This window comes from Xiphias gladius, chromosome 16 (genome assembly GCF_016859285.1).
Source record: "Xiphias gladius isolate SHS-SW01 ecotype Sanya breed wild chromosome 16, ASM1685928v1, whole genome shotgun sequence".
NCBI classification, from domain to species: Eukaryota; Metazoa; Chordata; class Actinopteri; order Istiophoriformes; family Xiphiidae; genus Xiphias; species Xiphias gladius.
Genome location: NC_053415.1, coordinates 15,123,544 through 15,142,463, shown reverse-complemented (window position 1 = coordinate 15,142,463; position 18,920 = coordinate 15,123,544). Strand labels below are relative to the sequence as shown.

Sequence of the window (18,920 nt, the reverse complement as noted above, 5' to 3'; positions counted from 1 at the left end):
TCACGAAAAGGTGAGATTTGAGGTCAGTTCACGGATGCGGTTTTCCCTGTTCATTTTTTTCAGTTTCATCCTGCGGTTCTGAAACCAGATCTTGACCTGCCTGTCGGTCAGGTTGACGCTCCTGCTGATCTCTAGGCGGCGCTCTCGGGTCAGATACATATTGAACAGAAACTCCTTCTCCAACTCCAGGGTCTGGTGCTTTGTGTAGGGGCATCTTTTCTTTCTCCCACTCTTGGCTGTCAACCAGTTGCTCGTCGGCGCGTCTCCCTCGGAGTCTGTAAAGATTCAGATCAGAGAGAGAGAGAGACAGTGTTTTAGCTCGTCAATGCCGTGGGCTGCATCCCGGAGCTTAATCTCACCTGCTGCTTTACATTTCGCCTCTGGGAAATAACACACTATTTATTCGCCTCCCCAGAATAAATAATATCCAGGGGGTGTTATTAGTCACGTACATGACACCACTAATAAAAGAGAAAGGGAAATTAAACCCCAGCTGATCAAAGCGCACACCAGGAACACATCTATATACAGCCTGAAATATGCTTTTAAAAAAAAAATCAAAAACAAAACATTAATATAACAAAATATGAAATGCATTAATTTGAAATGAATGCAATCTTTGATCCAATTGTTAAAAGGATCCACTTTAAACTGAATTTCAGTTACAGTGATTGTGTTATGCTGCAAGGCTCTGGCTCAAGACACAGACTGAACCATGCAGCTGCCAAAATGCAGCAGTTTTTGAAGATCCTGGGGGTGACTGAATCCTGAATTTCTACCACAAACATGGCAAAGAGGTGGTAGAGTTACCAGTGCAGCTGGCGCTGAATTTGTACGTCTCTGAAGACCGTGCCACATCTCAAAAACATAAAGCAGAGGATTATGGAGGTATTAGAAGAAACGTGTCTTTTGAATTTAAATATCTGAGGGAGAGGAGGGGGGGCACAGTCTGCATGCTGCATGGTAAAACCACTCTCTGCTGCCTATCATTGAAACCTGAGAAAGACTCTCATTAAACATTACGACTTTAGGGTTGTTTGTGTTTTATACTGGGTTTTATGATGCTGGAGCCTTCTCAGCGCAGCGCCACAAGATAAAAGCTTTCATTCCAACCCACCTTTCCCTTCCTTCTGTCGCAGCTCGGGACTGGACACAGCAGCTTCCGCGGAGCACTTTCGCTCCTCCGAGCCGGACTTGGGGTCCGGGCTCCCTGCGGGGAGCGGAGTCCTTGAGGTCTCGGGGTCTTGCTGGACGTCCTCGCTTTTCTTTTCCGCCTCCGCGAAATTAGAAGACGACGAGGAGGAGGATGAAGAGGAGGAGGAGGAGGACTGCGGTTTCGGGGTGAGCCGGCTGAGCTGCATCAGCGTCGGGTTTGGACTCGGCGGCTCATGGCAGTAGTTTTCCTGATGCTTCCCGTCCGCATAAGTTTGGCTCAGTCTGAAATAGCCCGGCACCGGGATCTCAGGACCGTCAACTGCACAAGGCTCAGGCATAACATTAGAATATGCGGGGACCTCTGTCAGGCTGACTTTCTGCACTCTCTTATCGGAGTACATGCAGCAGTTACTCTCCTCCTTTATGCTCTGTGAAAATGAACAGTTTGTCATCTGACTGGACGGCTCTATTCTGCAGGGTCTATTCGGATCAGTCCAGTTATCTATTTGAGGTATGAAAGAGTGGACATTCATGCCCATGTGTTGGTGGTTGACCTCCCCTCTTTTGCCGAAAGACGGCAGGAGTCCACAGGTTTGCATTCCGTAAGTTCCCATGTCGGAGGCAGACGGCATGTACATGTTGCCGTTGGAGTAAAAGCTGTCCGTCCTGCAAGCACCAATTAGAGAGTCCACTAAAAATGTGTTTGCCGCAGGAGAGCTAGTGGGGAAGGACATTTTGGGGGATTAAGTTCTTTAGAGGGGAGAGGTGTCCTTTGTAAGCTGACATATCTAGGAAAAAACAATCTCCGTGTAAGTCAGGATGCCTTCCCGACCACATGACAAGCCCACCAATGAGATTTGAAAATGGCCTTGAGACGCAGCCTCCTCTCCGCGGACACACGCTCGCACTGCGGATGCAGACGTGGTCAACAGCGACACCTACAACACGGACTTGAAATTGGTTTACAGACTCGTGCGGACAACAACGGGGGGGGGCTTCGCGGGACTTGACAGGGGCTGTTCAATAAAACTGAAGCAAAGGCATTTAAAAAGAAGGTTTGAATCAAGCGTAGAGACGGTACAGCTTCATTTGGATCTCTCCTGTTCAACAACCGAGGCTCTGTGAAGAGGTTTTTTTTTTTGGTGTGTGTGTAAAATGCCCCAAAAGACATTTGTCTCTTTGTGTGAGACACTGAAGATGTAGCCCATGCATGTGTGTGTTTGCGTAAAATGCTGGCGACAACAGTAGACTATTTCAAAGAACGTAACTCTAGCTCCACCGAATTTCATGTTTTTGGGTTTTTTTTTTTCCTATTCATATTAACCATTCACATGACTCCAAGCCCAACAACGAACAGAGCCCACATGAACTGCGTTTGCATGTGTGTCACCCTTCTCGAGTATCTCCGGCTTAAATGTGGAAATGAAGGGTTAAAAAAATGACATGATGTAAATGAGCCGATTGCTCTTGCTTTAAATCATTCGGTGTTTGGAGGTTGTTTTATTTTTGACTTATCTGCACGGGGTTTTGTTGAATTCGAAATAAGGACAACGGCCTTTCACATTTCCTGCAAGAAGTTCAGCATTAAAACTGAGGAGCCTGGGCGGTAAAAACGAGTCCACCATTCTCACACTTAAACGAGGGTCTGTATGCATGAAGGTCAGCATTATAGTTTTGCCAAGCCTCACTGCTATGAAAAAAAGTCCACCTCATCCAGACAGAAAATCCTCTATTTCCACACATCATTAAGGGCAGTATCGATTATTATTTTTTATTATTATTATTATTGTTGTTCGTTTGTTCTTTGTTGTTTTTGCATTTTTGTCACAAGTGTATTTTCAACGTTCAAATACGAAGTTGAAAACAAGAGTCTGCTCAAGGTTTCGGTGTTTGCAGTCTGGGGATTCTTTTTGTTTAGGGCTCCATTGTTTTTGTCTGCTGGGAAGGCAAATGTGTGCAAGACTGTGCCTGTTTTTTTTGTTTTTTTTTGGGGGGGGGGGTTAAAAACAACTTGTGCCTGAAAATATCCAACGACCTAAAATTAATTGTTGCCAATGACTCTACAGGTCTTTACAAATAAAACAAACACTGTAAATGCTTCTTGAAATAATTCTCTCTTTGCTATTAATGCGACACATTTAAAGTAATCCTAAAACGTTTGATAGACGATGTGTAGACATCGTCTTGGTTGTTTAAGGCACTTAGATATTATCAGTTGATTTTAAATAAACATGTGTAGTATGCAAATCATCTCAACATCACAGGATTCACAGAGGAAAAAAAATACAAGCCCGTTTACTATCTTAATGTGGATCGTGGAATAGCTTTAGAAAATAATATCCCCATTGTACCACATTCAGCTACTTTAGAGAAAGAAAAAACAACATTTAACTGAGACATCCGTCAACAGAGAAATAATTTTTGTTTTAATAATCATGTTTTCTATTACGCAAACAGCTCAGAGATAACCTTTGGCTATTTTTCACATCATGTGACACACTGAAAAAACTAATAGGGGAGTGTATTCTTCCTGTGTAATAAACTTAATCATAATAAAATGCCAGGAGATATATTGATGTTTAAGATATCGGGATAGAGCATATAAAAATACAGTATAAGGGTAGAGATACTCAGAGGTCAGACACTGACATTTGTTGAGAGTTTCGGGCAAAACTGAAAGCTTGAAACTGCAACAATGCCTCTGTCATTTTGTGGAGTAACTCTGCTCTTGTATTTATTAAAGCAAATCGCCTACAGAAATGACAGGACCCAGACAAACGACCATTTAATAACATTTATAAAACTGCAAAAATGAAATGCAATAAAAGGAAGCCCAAAGCCTATTTCTGCCAACAATCCCCCACAAAGCCAGAATATTCGGCGCCCTTTTAGACAGTGCGGCCCTCAGGTAAAGATCGAAGTCTGCGAGGTTCAGATGACGAAGACACGGACGGTAGCTGTATTTCTTTGTTTGCCTTGTCCTTTCAAAGCACTTGAACAGGACTTGAAAACGTAACTCCCGTCCGGGAGACACCACGCAGGATTCCTATCAGTTAAACGGGGCACCGAGTGAAAACCGAACGTGTGTCAAGAATAAGTTGTTCATGTTCACAGATCTCCAGAGAAAATGCGGACTTTTGAACAGTTTGATATAAAAACCAGGTGCTTTGGGGCATTTCTTTTAAAGTTAAAAAAAAATCAATTCTGTTGAAAAGCAAAACGTAATCAAGGCCAAGGGGTGCAGTTCGGATTAAAATTAAAATGTAAATAAAGCCTGTGCCGAACGGATTATTCCTCCACTGACTGATTTTCAGGCAGGGTAGATGTTTAATTTGGCCGGACTCGGCGTTTCCAAGTCGAAGCCAGAGCAGCAAGTCTGCCCTCATGTGGTTACACCGAGAATGGAAGAGAAATGCCCCACACAGTTGGTAATGCAATTTATCTGCAGGACATGATGACAACCCATATACGCTTAATGAAACAGCCCTTTTGGAAGATCACTGGCGCTGTGATACATCGCAAATGGAATAAGCACCAGTCCAGCTCCACTGCCTCCATAGAGGTCGCTGAAACAAGGGCAGGGATTGTTGCGGCGCAGGCTTTAAGTGAAAATAATCTACTGGCGCCGCGTGACTTGTCACAGTCGAAGCGGGTGAATGTGTAATTAATGCATTTATTTAGTCTGTCCCTTTCTCTATTGATTAGAAAAAGAAGACTGATAGAGACACTGCTGAGGCAAAGCGCGGCATTCAGATGGTCTCGCTTCCTCCACAGCCGGCCTGTCTTATAGGCGAGTTGCACAAAGATAGAAACCTTTGAACTGCCTTCATTAAGGAGGAAAATGCGCTAATATTTACCGCTAATATTTAGAAATATTTCTCCTTTTCTTGCAGATATAGAGGCGTCAACGCCACATGTCGCCCATGTGGGACACCAGGCAAAGCGAGAGAAACTTGAATGATTACTTATCCCTTCAGCCGGCGGTCCTTGTTAAGGCCATCTTCAGTTGTTCCACGGTTAAACACTGGCAACATTTCAAGTGTTCCGAGGGGTCAAAATGAGCTAATTATGGATGGAGGGCGCAGAAATCGCTTGAATTCTCCGAACATTTGTAGCCTGAAGTGAAACTACTTTGAGACAGGAAAGAGAATCGGTCCTCTTGTGGTCTGGGGGCTGGGACACCAAAGTCCTATAGCCCCCTATTTAGACATTTACAGCCACTTTTATTATACTGTCTAGACGGTTCAAGGTTTAGTAAACAATCCAGCGTTTGAAAGCAAAGGAAGTAACGGCACCATACAAGCCTGCAAGCGCCACATTTCTCCATTGATGAATCTTCAGAAAAATTCCCCCATATCGTGTCATTTTTAATAGGACTTGGCTGACTTCATGCGACAGGTTTCGTGACTGTGATACAACATTTGTCGTGTCTACTTTATTTCACACCACAATGTACATTACATGCGTCTCGATAAATGCACATACACAGGGAGGAAAGCCTACATATATAGTTTATATAAATAATTTCAAAGCACAGCTCGCACTTTGCTGAGATATTTGTTGCCAATAACGCGAAAATATATGAACACAAATAAATAAATGCAAGAGTTTTATGCAAAAATACGGAAATATGGCATTTTTTAAATGCCGGATTTTTGTAAAATAAACAGTTTGAACAAGATGATCAGGGTTCAGATATGTAGATACGACCAGTCTTTAAAACGTGTGTGTGTGTGTGTATACCTCTTATTTTATTCGTGTGTGTGTGTGTATGCTACTATGTCAGGTATCAGAATAAAGGATTCCCAGTGAAATACTGTAGGCGGTCGCGGTTCAGCTTTTTCTCTTTCATTCTTCTATTCTGAAACCAAATCTTCACCTGCCGATCTGACAGGTTTAACATCCTGGACAGCTGGAGCCGCTTCTCTTTGTTAATGTACACGTTGAAGAAAAACTCTCGTTCAAGTTCTCGGATCTGGTATTTGGAGTAAGGACACCTCTTCTTCCTGGACTTGGTTGATGAACCTGTGCGAGAAAGAGAAAAAAAAAAAAAAAACGATAAAAAATTGTGGACAAGGTTGAAGATTAGGTCATAAAATTTTGACTAAAGTCCAGTGAACAGGTTGACATACATTTATTTATTCATTTCTGCACAAAGGCCCTCTCCGTCTTTCTTTCTCTCTCTCTCTCTCTCTCTCTCACACACACACACACACACACTCTCAAACACACACACACACGCCACGCCACACCATAACAACAACAGAGGAATTAGCATTAAAATGAAATTACACTCCACTGAATTTTGTGCGTATATTGGTGTTTGGAGGTAGACTATCGCATTATATCATATATCCATTAAAGGTGTTGTTACCTCTGCACAACACTGCCTATAAGCCGATAAAACAAAAAATGAATAAAACGACTTCTTACTTTTTTCAATTCCCTATCAATACAAATCAACTTCGGCAACCAGCTATTGTTACTACACACCGGGCAACCTTTAAACTACGGTTACTTGACTGTTTCCCATTGTAAATACCTTTACAACCGTAAAGTAAATCTTATTGGGATATAAAAGCTTTTGGGTGCTTATAAAGCGGCGCATAGCCCTGGACGTCCACCGCTGTGGACATAGTTGCAGTCCAGACACTTTACTGTCAAAAGTCAAAAGCTTCCAGCGACGACAAAGAGAGGACAAACACTTACTCTGTTGGTTGTTCTTGTCGCCGCAGTTGGAGGATGAGTCCTCGTCCACGCTCCCGGTCGGGTCAGCTTTGTGCTGCTCTAGTTTGGTTAAAGCCTGATTGTTGTTCGCGGCATCTCCGGGAACGGCAGAGTCTGTCTTTTGTTTGGGGAGCTCCGCGGTGGGCTTGTCCGCGTTAGGAGTGTCAAAAAACTGGTCGAAGCCTTGGGGAAGGACCCCGTTCCGGCCGACACCGGCGAAGAGGTTGCACGGCGAGCTAGTCCCTCCGTGGTGGCCGTACAGGGACTCGTTTTTGAACAGTACATCCGCCCTGCTGCTGGAGGACTGGATCAAGTCCCGGTGCATGATCTCGTCCGTTGAGTAGTAAGACGCGTAATTACCCCTGTAGTGCCATTTGCTCGGATGGTCCAGTCCATACTCCCTGAAAGCGACTTCTCGAACAGGTTGGACTTGGGCTATGTTGGGGGAATAGGGGAAGTTAATCTGACACGAAGTGGTCTGCGGTAAAAAGGATGAGACTGATGTAAAATCCGGCGTCGAAACGTAATAAGTACAGCTCGGTAAATACATATTTGACGCACAGCTGCGATCATCGTATTCTGTCATATCTCTTCTCCCCTTTCCCTCTATGCAAGAGAGGAAAGGAATTGGCCGCTTGGCTGTGTTAAACTTTGTCCATCTATAGCACCACAGGCGAGTGGAAAGACCCCGCCAGGGAGAAAAAAATTGGAAACGTAGGCAGACCTGCAACACATCTTGATCGATTCTTGGGGTAATTGTGTCATGTGATCCGGCTAAGAAATTACCATACATCAATATCAGTCATTAAAAACTGACCGGAGAAACTCATGTGAGCGCATGCAAGAGACTTCATTGGCTCCCTGGCTGCAGAGGAAACTCCTCTCCAGCCGTCTTTGCCCTATAGCTCAAGAAAAGAAAAAAGACATTTGTGAACCACAGCTGGAATATTTAATTGAAAGCCTCACAGCAGCCCCATCTCCATTCTGACATGGGATGGCAGCCGGGCAGGCTCATCCCTCAATTAATTTGCGCACTTTGGAGGCGACGGGCTTGTTCGTAGCAACAGTTTGGCTGGAAACATTGAAGTTGACCTCTGCGCCTCATGCGAAGCTTTTGAAGAGAGTGGCACCAGGGCCACCGTTGCTGCACGGTTGAGCCAGCAGACCGCAGAATCGTATGTGATTGACAAGCGACTCGTTAAGTTAGTTTTTATGCAAATATATTTTAGGGCTAAATTGCGTACAGTCGCTGAGCACCGCGAGGGGCGGAGGGCAGTAAAATACACACAAAACAAACGCCAGCGGGGAAATATTTGAATTCATTGTCAGACACAAGCCCCTCGGCCTGCAGCATGGTGCAAAAAAAAAAAAAAAAAGCCCAAGCGCCACAGAAGAAATAAAAGACCGCAAAACTGCTATGCTGCTGTTTGCATGAGAATGTTAAGACCTTATTTGGTGCTTTTCATTTGTTGCACCTTAATACTCATTGCAGATGAACGCCTTTGAAAAACAGCCAGATAAAAACAGCCTACAGTGTGCAATAGCAGATGCGGAAAAGTTGATTTTGGATCTCACCAAAAAAAAAAAAAAAAAACAAAGGATAAGCTGAATCCGTTGCAAGCATGAATCACTGAGCACAGCATCGCCAAGGCCACAACAGCTAGCTCTGACCCTGTTTGATCCAGGTGATTCCCACCAAGCTTTCACCAACAAGCCTCTGCGCCCAAACCGTTTTATCGCCCGAAAGCAGCCATGCCTGCAGTGTTTAGGCCTCCGTCCCGGTGAGCCAAACGGAGTTACAACACCGGTAAACGGATGACCTCACATCTTCCAGCCTCGACCAGTCTTTTTTTTTTTTTCGTCTAGGTGAGTATAATTTTTATATTCATTCTTCGAGGCCAAGCAGAAAAGAAGAAAAATATTTAAAGAAAACCAAGCATGTAATAGTTTTTGCAGGCCTGATACTGGACAGTGAGCGCAAGCTTACCATGCAAATTGTGCACCTCCAGTAGAAAGGCAGTTCTGGCGTGTAGCCGAGTAGTTTGTAGCCAAGAACTAGTAGCTTATTCCCCGGTTTAAGCTTGAGGGTCACACACAATCCGTAAGAAGCTTTAAGGCGACTGGGTTTATTGGTATTGGGACTAAACTCAGCTCTGTGGGTCGGGTTCTCTGCCTTCAGCCTGTTCACCACACCTCACGCTGAAAGCCATCGGGCAGTTAACAAAAATACATGCAAAAACAAAATTTTGTAATCAACTACTAAAATAAGGGTGAAAACGGAACAATTCTAAAATTAATCCAAGCCCAGGCGCAAGGGGGAAAAGCCCATCTTTACCTGTCACGTTGGCAACGCAGTGAAATGATAAATAATGTGATGATCGTATAGGACTGAATTACTTTCCTTAACCTCTCAAATAGACAAATAGTCAAAGTTAAGGCGACCTGTTGCTTGTCACTTGTCTGACTCTCTTTTACGCTGTGGCTTCTATTGTCTACTTGTTTGTTGTGAAACATAGATTTTTTTTAAAACTTTAAAACATCATCATTATTATCATTACATATTAGATAAGGGTTGTGCTTTTCACTTCTGCACTAAAATATGGGATCATGTAGTGTAAGTTTTAGAACACCCCACCAGAAGAGAGGTAAACTGCCCCCCAAAAAATGTAGTTTAACAAAAGTGAAAAATCATGAATCCTTCATATAAAACAGGCTTTTTTAAAATAATAATAATAATAATAATAATAATTGGTTAATTTACCAGCTTTCCTGTGAAAACAGAAATAAATGAAACCTTGAAAGTTAATGCTAACTATTCCAACAGGTTCCCCAACTTTTGTGGATTACTTAAAAAACCCTCTGTCTGTAAGAAGGGCAGTGTTACAACCAGCTGTGTTACTGCAGCCCCTGATGCATTATTAGCACAATGCTGTGCTGCAGGAAGCATTACTGTATATTGCTGTCAGGATGGAGAGAAAAAGACAAGCAACAAAAGGAAGACAGACTGGCTGGTCAGGGGTTCGCTCCGCAGCAAGATAATGAGGCAAAAACATTAGAAGAAAAGAGCCAGACGGTGGCTTCACGTGATGGAAGACCAGCGCAGTCTCCAGACTTAATCCTCATGGAGCCGGTTTGGGACGAGCTGGACAGAAAGCAAAGCAACCTGCAAGTGCAACACGTTCGTGGGAACCCCTGCAACAGTGTCGGGACAAACTTTCTGCGCAATAGTTTAATTTCCATTGTAGAGGGAACATCACGAGTGCGTTCAGCCGCTGAATGAGTCAACCATTTAGACTAAATTTAGTCCAAACAAGAAGATTTCATGGTTCCTTGTTTTTTTAAAATCTCTGTTTATTTTTATGTTGTGTTTCAGAAACACTGAGAATTGAAATAACTGCTGGGAAAAAAAAGAATCGTTCTAAAGCTCTTGGTGGTAGTGTATAGGCCAACTGTGAAATTCATACCCAAAAGGATGATTCACTCTTCATGTTTTAAATTACACTGCAGGAGAGTGGTTCTGAGGGCAGATGAAGCTTAAAATGTCGAGCTGCCGCTAAAGTGTTATGTGCGTAATATTCACTTTATTTCTATCATTTTCCCAAATCGATATAAGAAGCTACTTCAAAATTGTTCATATTGTTGAGGAAAAAAGAGACTTATGGAAATGACCTTCTATATCCTCACCAAGAAGTAACTTTGTGGTAATATTGCGGGAAGTAGCTTAGCAATGCACAGCCTATTACTAACTTGACCTTAACTTTGTTTTGGCGCCCCCCACTATCTTTAGGAGCCCGAGCAACATAGCGCAGTGTCCACTGCGTTGGGCAGTAAAGCAGTAAAGCAAGTCATAATGAGGGAAGACGTTGCGCATCGCACGCAGAGAAAACTCAGTGAAGTTGCTCAAAAATAATCTGAGCAATAAAATGAGAATAGAAGGTGAAAGGCGGCCTGTGGTAATTATAAGCCTGGAAATAAAAAGCAGACAAACACAGGAGCTGGAATATAACCGGCCTGCACCTTGTGGGTGCAGATTAGGTTTACAATTATATGTTGAAAAAAAATAAAATAAATAACAAGACTGGGACAGTAAAAAAAGGGCACATTTAGCCCCAACGGCTCTACAAAATAAAAGCCTCAAAATGGAATAAAACTGAGATCTGTCACAGTCACTGAAGGACAGAACAATCTCTCGTCTCGCCACATATTCTAGGTTGGAAATGTTACTCTGACTTTCATGAACTTTTGATATGAGAGCAGCGTTGCAGCAACATAACAGCTGCAGTAATGAGGCGATGACGCGTTGATGATGCAGTGGGAGGGACCATCAATAGATCCGGTCTCCTGTAACGCTTCATGCCTATTGTTGGTGGTGGCTGGTGATTCTTTGATAGCTGCCGCTTCAATCTCTGCTTTTGGAACCGGACTGACCACGTGAGACCCGCGGGCTTAAACTTCGTCAATTCTCAACCACAACGTGGAAAAAAAAAAAAAAAAAAGTGTTTTGGTAACCACTTATCAAAACAGTTAAGTGTTTGGGTAAATATAAACACTTCGATGTGTCCATACCACATACGGTGGCGTCACCGAAATCCCTTCCAATGCGCGTACAGGAGCCTAATTTGGAAAATAAAAAAGCACTCCAATATGTGCGCGATGTGTAAAACAGTGAAATTACAAGCTGCACGTCTGACTTCTGAGTTACACCAGATCCGTTTGGTCACGGCCACAGTGACCTCCAGCTGGCACGTGGAGGTCCGGGGCTGTGGGTGTGAGCTGCCGCCGTGTTATGCGTCTACTGTGAGGGGGAATTTGGCATCTGCGCAGGGGAGGGAAGCTAACATTAGACGGGCTCATATGACCAAACTTTAACTATACGAAGTTTAAAAAAAAAAAAAAAAAAAAAAAGTAGTAAAAGTATAGTAAAAGTACTATTTGAAGTATTTGCTACTGAATTGAGAATCAAGAGTAAAAGTGGATAATTGTGATAATATTGCTAAAGCAGTCGGTGATTTGTTACTATGAAAATGTTTTTTCTTATATTTTTGAAGGTGCTCGATAAAGGCGAAGACAAATATTTGCTAAAGGGACAGCTGAATGCAGATGACGTGGCTTTTCATTTTAAAATGGGGGGGGGGTCTCTCAGAAAGATGACACTGGAGTGTGTGGGTATAAAAAGGCAACAGATACTCTGCTTTTATGCATACACGAACGAATGCAGATATCAACTTATAAACTGAATAACTGTAATCATCTTATTTTAAGGGACAGGTTGGGACACTCGCATACGCTGGTCCCTCCATCCCCGCCGGCCTAACAATCGAGGTTTCCTTAAAAAAAAAAATAATAATAATAATAAATCCCCTTGACCTCCTTTTAAAAATCATTAGTATAAGTCGGTGCAGACTGTGTGTGAGTTTTTGTGTATTTCGACCGCTAAATTTTATGACCAACTAGTGACTGAATGACCTGGAATCCAAATATGTGAAAGTGAAGGCTATAGGTTAAACTCGCTCTTCAAATACGAAACGACTCACATTATGCACAATAACTTGGGTACAGGTCATTTAAGATTTTCTTTATTTACAAATGTATTAATCCTCAGGGTGCGTCTACTTTACAAGACCTCTGGTCCGTGAATAAGACATGGCTGGTCTCATTCACATTTTTATGTTCACCTGTAACATGCTCTCTGGAATCTGTTTTTTTTTTTTTTTTTTTTTTTTTTTTTAATAAGTCTAATCCGAAGTTAAATATACACCAATCGGGTATGTATCTGGTTATAAAGGATAGATTTTCAAAGCAAGACTGATTCCAATACAACCACCATCTGTGTGACAAGTACAATCACGTTTCTTTCTAGCAATCACAAAACCAGGTCTGACAATGAGAATCCAGACTCGATTCAGCACAGTTGTACTGAATTAAGGCTCCGGCTGTGTTGGCGGCTTTAACTAAACACGACAGGAACCTTTCACATGCTTTACAGGCATTTGAAGTAAACACCTTCGGCCACTGAATGCGGCGCAAATCCTCTCCGCAGACCGACCTTGAATGTGGACGAGGCCATATACAACAATATGTAACGATGCTTATCTCAACAGACTTGCGATAACTGGGGGAGGGGTGGGTCCTGACATTTAACTGAATAATAGCAATTAGGAAATAGACATGCAGTTATAATATATTTTTGCAATATGACTTGAGTTCATGTTTTATCCGTCCGTAAACGTGAACTTGACTGTTTGCTTCAAGGTTAGGCCCACGCTACATGCGCAGGCCATCTTACAAAATACACAAAAACATACAGAACCATAGCCTTGTTTAAATAGGCCTAACATTTTTGTGCTGGATGAGAAAGTGTTAGGCTTACAGGCTTATCTCTATTGGCGCCAAGGCCCACCAGGAGTCAGGGCCCACTGCGCTTTTGGAGAATATCGTGTGAGTGGAATATAAACATTTTACACTTATTTATAAATACAAGTCAATGCCACAGTCCGAAAGGGGCTCGAGATTTGTGCTGCAGGCACGTACAACATAACATATTCTGGGCTCTGCTGGTCACGATCAAGTCCAAAGGTCATCAGTACGCGGTGAAAGCTTGTTCGCGCATCATGAGTCGTTTCTTCTTCATCCTCCGGTTCTGAAACCATATTTTCACTTGCTGGTCGCTCAGGTCCAGTCTGTCTGAAAGCTCTTTTCGTTTCTGTCTGTTGATGAATTCATTCATCATGAATTCATTCTCAAGTTCAGCCAGCTGTGGCTTCGAGTAGGGCTTTCTCTTCTTTCTGGTTCTCACTTGCGTCGAGCACCACGGGGCACCTGGAGGGAGCAGAGGTGGAAACAAGTTTTATACTTTAAATTAAAACTAGCTTCAGCAACAGTTGTATTCCCTCTGGGGGGAGGTAACCGATCCCGGTGGCACTGCTTATAGCGCTGATCATATTTTCTATCTTACAGAAATATGGTTTAATATTATTATAGTAAATATAAGAAGGCATGCTTACTGTGTGAATAGGAAAAAAAGGGCTGTTACTACCACGAACAGTAGCCTCTATCAGGACCTTATAGCAATATTGAAATAAAGTGATGCCATAGGAGATGTAAACACACCCTTAAAACAGTCGTGGACAGTCAGATGGAGTCATTATATAATATCACAGGTGTGAGTACAATTCCTATTCAACAATATCCGCGAATGGAGATTGGCTGGTCTATTATAATGATGGTGATAAGAGATAAACAGTTATTGCCATAAAAACAAGACAGAGTGACAACTCAGATGCACAGATCCAGTCCCCATTGAGGCATCACGGTGTGTTTTTTGTACTTCTATATTATTAATTGTAAAATGAGTTAAGATAACGGAATAATTATATAGGCTACCTCACCTTCAGCAAAAGCCGTCCTGGAGCATGTGTTACTCGATGGTGGCTGAAGGGGATTTTGCTCCCGTTTGGTGCCGTTCACATTCAGCGGACCTGCTGAATCCGCATCTATCTGGGCCGCGGAAGTGTGAGACCGGCCGTGCAGATCCGAGTAGCAGCGGTCAGTGATTGCCCCATGCTCCCCGGCGTAAACTTCATCTTGTCTGCCAGGCTCCTCTGTCTTGTGGCTTGTGTCCTGGAAGTATCGAGCCGACTCCTCCACGTGCGCTTTGACGTGGCCGCCGGAGGAGTTAGTATTTATAGACACCGAGTTGGACAGAAACGGCGGACAGTAGCCTCCAAAGGCGCGGCTTTGTGGCGGTGGTGGTGCTGCTGGTCTAGACGTGCACGAACCCGAAGTCCACGGGAGCGTGCACACCTCCCTCCTATTGTAAGGGATCTGATGCAGCCGAGGTATGTGGGCTCCATTACCCCGCAAGTTGGAGAAATACAGCGACTCAGGTGGAGCAAAATTGAACAGAGAACCAACATAGCCGGGATTTAAGGGATTCCGCTCACACATTTCCATGGAGCTTCCCTCAAACGCTTCTTGCAAGCCCTTTAGCAACTCCTGAAGAATAAAGGGTAGGTAATTGTTGATTTGTTAATACAGCGTCACGTGATATGCAAAATATGTTGTTCCGCCCCACCCTTGCTCCCAACGGTGCAGAGAGAAATACTGCGTGAGGAAATATTTTGGAATTGGGTGGGTGGAGGATGAAGTTAAAGTCTAAACATCTGTGGGTGATCTGCTATATTTATACAGAAGGAAAAGAAGAAGGAAAAAAAAAGACAGAAGAAATATCTAAAGAGGATTTGGTTTGTGTCAGCGACCGGAGCTCTGATTTGGAAAGTACATGAGCGCGGATTTTATTTTGGTGTTGTGACATGAAGAATAACAATGTGACTCTGTAAACTGACCCCCTTAAATGCACCACGGGGGACCCTGGGCAATGCACGCCGGCACCCATAGGCCCCACGAAGGAGCTGTAATGCCCAATCATAATCATAGAATACCTGGGGTTCAAAACGTTTTCTTGCAGTGACAGACAGGCAGTCCACCAAAGCAAGACAAAATTCAGCGCAACATGTGGGCTACTAACCACTTCAGCATGCATCACCAGGTAGACGGGAAATAGGTGGATGTTCACGGCGGTCATTCAAATCCTCTTTTCCCACATGCAGTCTCAACAGTGGATCATTATAAGCTTCCCACAGATAACACTCATCGGAGGCCCCTTGTATTGTGCTTTATTACTGTAGGTACAGCACACAGTAGCCCGGGAGGTGTGCCCTTTCCTTGGGGTCCGTCCCTTGTAAACACCGTGGTCTTTGTTTGTGTTTGCCTGGAAGCTTGGGGCTGAAGACAACATATGAGACGCGTAGTGAAATATACCTGCATTTCGAAGACGCACATCGACTTTCAAGGTAACGACCTCGCCCAGTATGAAACTGCTTGAATGAACTCGCTTACAAATATTGGCTGTCTTGAATCATTCCTGAAATCATTGTTTTAAGCCCTGCGTTTACCACCTGCAGGCTTCTATAGGTTTACAGACCTAATTTTTCCTCATATTTAATCCATATCGAATATAAACTTAATCTCCTGGTGCAGTTAAGGTTGATATTGTCTATAGATAAGAAAAAAAAAAGAAAGAAAAAAAAGGAACTTTACCGTTTTCCGGAGTGAAGAACGGGACCATTACAACCGTCATCTCTCTATGAAATCCTCCATATGGCACCGCTACTGTTTAATCATTACCGTTAATCTCCAGTCATATTCTTGCACCTTAAAATATACCGTAACTAGGAAAAAAAGAGCGCCCCCCTTTTGCAAAATGATTACACTCCTTTACAATCAAATTCACATGACAAACGCTTTAAATGCTATGCACAAATGTAGTAATCCAAGTCCAAGAGCAAGTTACCAACACGGCTTGGTTTACAAGCAGATGTTGGCAGTACTATCTTAAAGAAATACCCTGCTCCTGTGGGGATTTAACAATGTACATCTGATCAAGTGTTTAATTGCGTGCTTTATAATCAATCATAATAATATTCCTATAATATTGAATATTACATTTTGTAACCTACTCAAGTAGATTATTAGGTTTACATTCGACTATTTTTGTGGTACCATGGGAGATTGGAGATTTTTCTGCACACTGTCCCACCTCACAGACAAGGATTAAGTAAGAGTCGCGTGTGTGTGTGTGTGTGTGTGTGTTGGGGGGCAGGGAGTTCAAAAATATACTGACATTGAAGACTTGGAGCAGTTGTGTTTTTCATTGGGTCGCCAGCATTTAGTGGGGACATGGTATTTACACTGGTTTCTATGTAACCTCCGCAGACACTGAAGGGATTCTGTAACTAACACAGATTTCCCTAATGACTTCACCTTATCCAGGTCCAAACAGGGTTATTTTGTTTATTTATGATGAGAATGAAAAAATAAAATAAAAAATAGAAAAAAGTCTGAGGACGTCTGACATAAAATACACTGAGATTTAAATTGGACGGGTTCAAGGTTTAAACTTGACATGTTTCTTAAAAAAATAAATAAATAAAAAAAATCACTATATAATAGGATTAGGTAACCATTTGAGTTGTTGCGGCTGTAATCCAATAGGTGGCAGCACAAGTTCATATATGGCCTCCCTCCCACCACAGAGAGCAACGGCAGCGTGGGGGGGGGGTAAAAGTGGGGGTAAAAGTGTGTGTGTGTGGCAGAATGAGGGACCATATGATAGCGTACGCAGTGGCCTATAACAACATCAGCAGTCAAGGGTAAGACAAGTACGAAAATGACAAGAACATGCATTTGTTTGCAAATCACACTTCCAAGAAGGTTTAAAAGGAAGAAAAACAAAACAAAGCAACGGCGACACTTGTTTTAGAGGCGAAAAAGACTGAACATTTTTAATGTAGACACTTTACAAACCAATACCGAAACAATAGTTGTTTAATTTTGGGATTAAAATTAAATATTGCAGATGCAAAATAAAAACGAAGAGAACTACATTACACAACTAACATTTTCTGTAGAGTGAAAGCTAATGAAAGCCGTTTTATAGTTTTATTTCATTTGGATCATTTTGTTTAGAAAGCAGTTTTTATTTTTTGTTTGTTTTTTTTGTTTTAATTTAAACATCTTTAGGTTATATTCAAAAGTTTGTATAATGTGTTTTCAATATTCAGGCCCAACTACCGCGATATAAAAACGTCAAATTTTCTCTAAAGACGAAACATTTTCTCTTAGAAATAGATCAAAATGCAGAAGGTCCTATTTTTGGACATGCAGGCCTAAAGTTTGGATGGTCCACAGCCTTGTGCCCCAAAAGCAGACAGGCTCCCTGTTAGAAGAAGTTTTACCGTTCAGTTTGGGTGTCATTTACTGCTCCTTCGTCCTTCATGCTTTGGGTGTCAGGAGCCCAAGTGGGGAGCTTCAGTCTGGTCGTTTTCCCAGGCCCTTTGAAGGGAAGCTCTCCGCCGTCCATTGTCCTTGGTAATAAACTTGCCGTCTCCCCTCGTTCAAGTTCTCTGGGCTGAGCAATGTGCCCCCCCCCCCCTTGAATCTTCCCAGTGTTGAAATCTCAACAGATTGTGGAGTCAGTGGAAGTCAAAGTGTGCTTTTCCACACAGGGTGTAGCAGATCTATTCACAAGTAACAGGCGAGAACCGACCTTCGGAGGATTTTCCAGAGCAGGTTTCCTTCTGCGCTTGGACCGGCTACCGTTCCCCGTGAAGTTTAATTCCTGAGACCGCGAGACCGGAGCTTCGTGTGTCTGAAAGAGCCGGACAAGTCAGCGGCGGCATCGAAGCGGACTCCCTTTAAACCCAAATCAGGTGTGTAGACACAAATAGCGAGATTTTACCTGAGAGAACAGCCTCGGACATGTAAATTAAAGCGCAGGGCCTCGCTCTTCACACGGCTTTTAATGGGTATTTTTTAAAGTCAAAATCGGCCGAAACTGGAGGTTGCAGACAGAAAACAAATTTCACTTTTACAGAACAAGCTACAACGTCTAATGCCAGTAGCTGAACAATAAAAGTACTTTGTTAAGATTCACATTTTTCAGGAAACACGCGCAACACAGTCCCGACGTGTTTTCTTGGGCTAATCCCTTTTTAATGCAGCTCGGAGTTTGGATAAACATCGGCTGAAAATGTGATCACCACGCTGCTGCTGAACAAAATGATCCCCATGCAACGTTAACATTTTAAAATATGGTAGATTTTTTTTTTTAATGTAAGCGCCAATAAACAGGTGGAACTTAGAGTCGGAATCGAGTTGATTCAGAGCTCAACATGAAAAAGTAACATGATTATTTTTGGTGTATATCAGAGTTACTTTTTTTAATCTTGTTACTTTTACATGTTGAGCTCTGAATCAGCTGCCGAGTGGCACAAAACTATGAAAACTAGTCAGTCATTTCTCATTACCTACATGTTCACGTTATAATTATTATTGTTATAATTATTATTATTATCGTCATCAGTATTATTAGTAGTATTTTGTTTTTTTTTGTTTGTTTGGTTTTTGTTTTTGTTTTTTTTGGGGGGGGGGGGGTCTACAATGACAGATCGGAAAAAAATGACAAAAAGTCAGTTCAA

General features: G+C 42.6%; 3 protein-coding genes across 4 annotated transcripts in view; all 3 read right to left on the bottom strand.

The window, feature by feature from the left end:
* On the bottom strand, positions 1-1,967 carry hoxd10a (homeobox D10a). The gene is made up of 2 exons (XM_040148963.1): positions 1,118-1,967; positions 1-275 (listed from the first exon to the last, which is right to left on the bottom strand). Exons 1-2 carry the CDS (start codon positions 1,887-1,889, stop codon positions 1-3), a joined length of 1,047 nt encoding a protein of 348 aa, XP_040004897.1. The 5' UTR covers positions 1,890-1,967.
* Positions 1,968-5,615: 3,648 nt separating this feature from the next.
* On the bottom strand, positions 5,616-7,468 carry hoxd11a (homeobox D11a). Its single transcript, XM_040149453.1, has 2 exons — positions 6,865-7,468; positions 5,616-6,180 (listed from the first exon to the last, which is right to left on the bottom strand). The coding sequence occupies exons 1-2, from the start codon at positions 7,466-7,468 to the stop codon at positions 5,945-5,947; spliced, it is 840 nt and encodes a 279-aa protein (XP_040005387.1). The 3' UTR covers positions 5,616-5,944.
* Positions 7,469-12,484: 5,016 nt separating this feature from the next.
* Positions 12,485-18,920, bottom strand: part of hoxd12a (homeobox D12a) — a 28,503-nt gene continuing 22,067 nt past the window's right edge. For both annotated transcript variants that reach the window (XM_040149450.1, XM_040149452.1), the window contains exons 3-4: positions 14,271-14,877; positions 12,485-13,701 (exon numbers count right to left, since the gene is read on the bottom strand). In XM_040149450.1, the coding sequence (XP_040005384.1) occupies positions 13,463-13,701; positions 14,271-14,877 (846 nt within the window). In that variant the 3' untranslated portion in view covers positions 12,485-13,462. The remainder of the gene's footprint in view (positions 13,702-14,270; positions 14,878-18,920) is intronic.

Coding starts and splice junctions, on each gene's coding strand:
- hoxd11a (XM_040149453.1), bottom strand. CDS start 7,468: ATGACAGAATACGATGATCGCAGCTGTGCGTCAAATATGTATTTACCG. Junction 6,181..6,864: donor CGACAAGAACAACCAACAGA/GTAAGTGTTTGT, acceptor TTTCTCGCACAG/GTTCATCAACCAAGTCCAGG.
- hoxd10a (XM_040148963.1), bottom strand. CDS start 1,889: ATGTCCTTCCCCACTAGCTCTCCTGCGGCAAACACATTTTTAGTGGAC. Junction 276..1,117: donor GCGACAGAAGGAAGGGAAAG/GTGGGTTGGAAT, acceptor GAATCTTTACAG/ACTCCGAGGGAGACGCGCCG.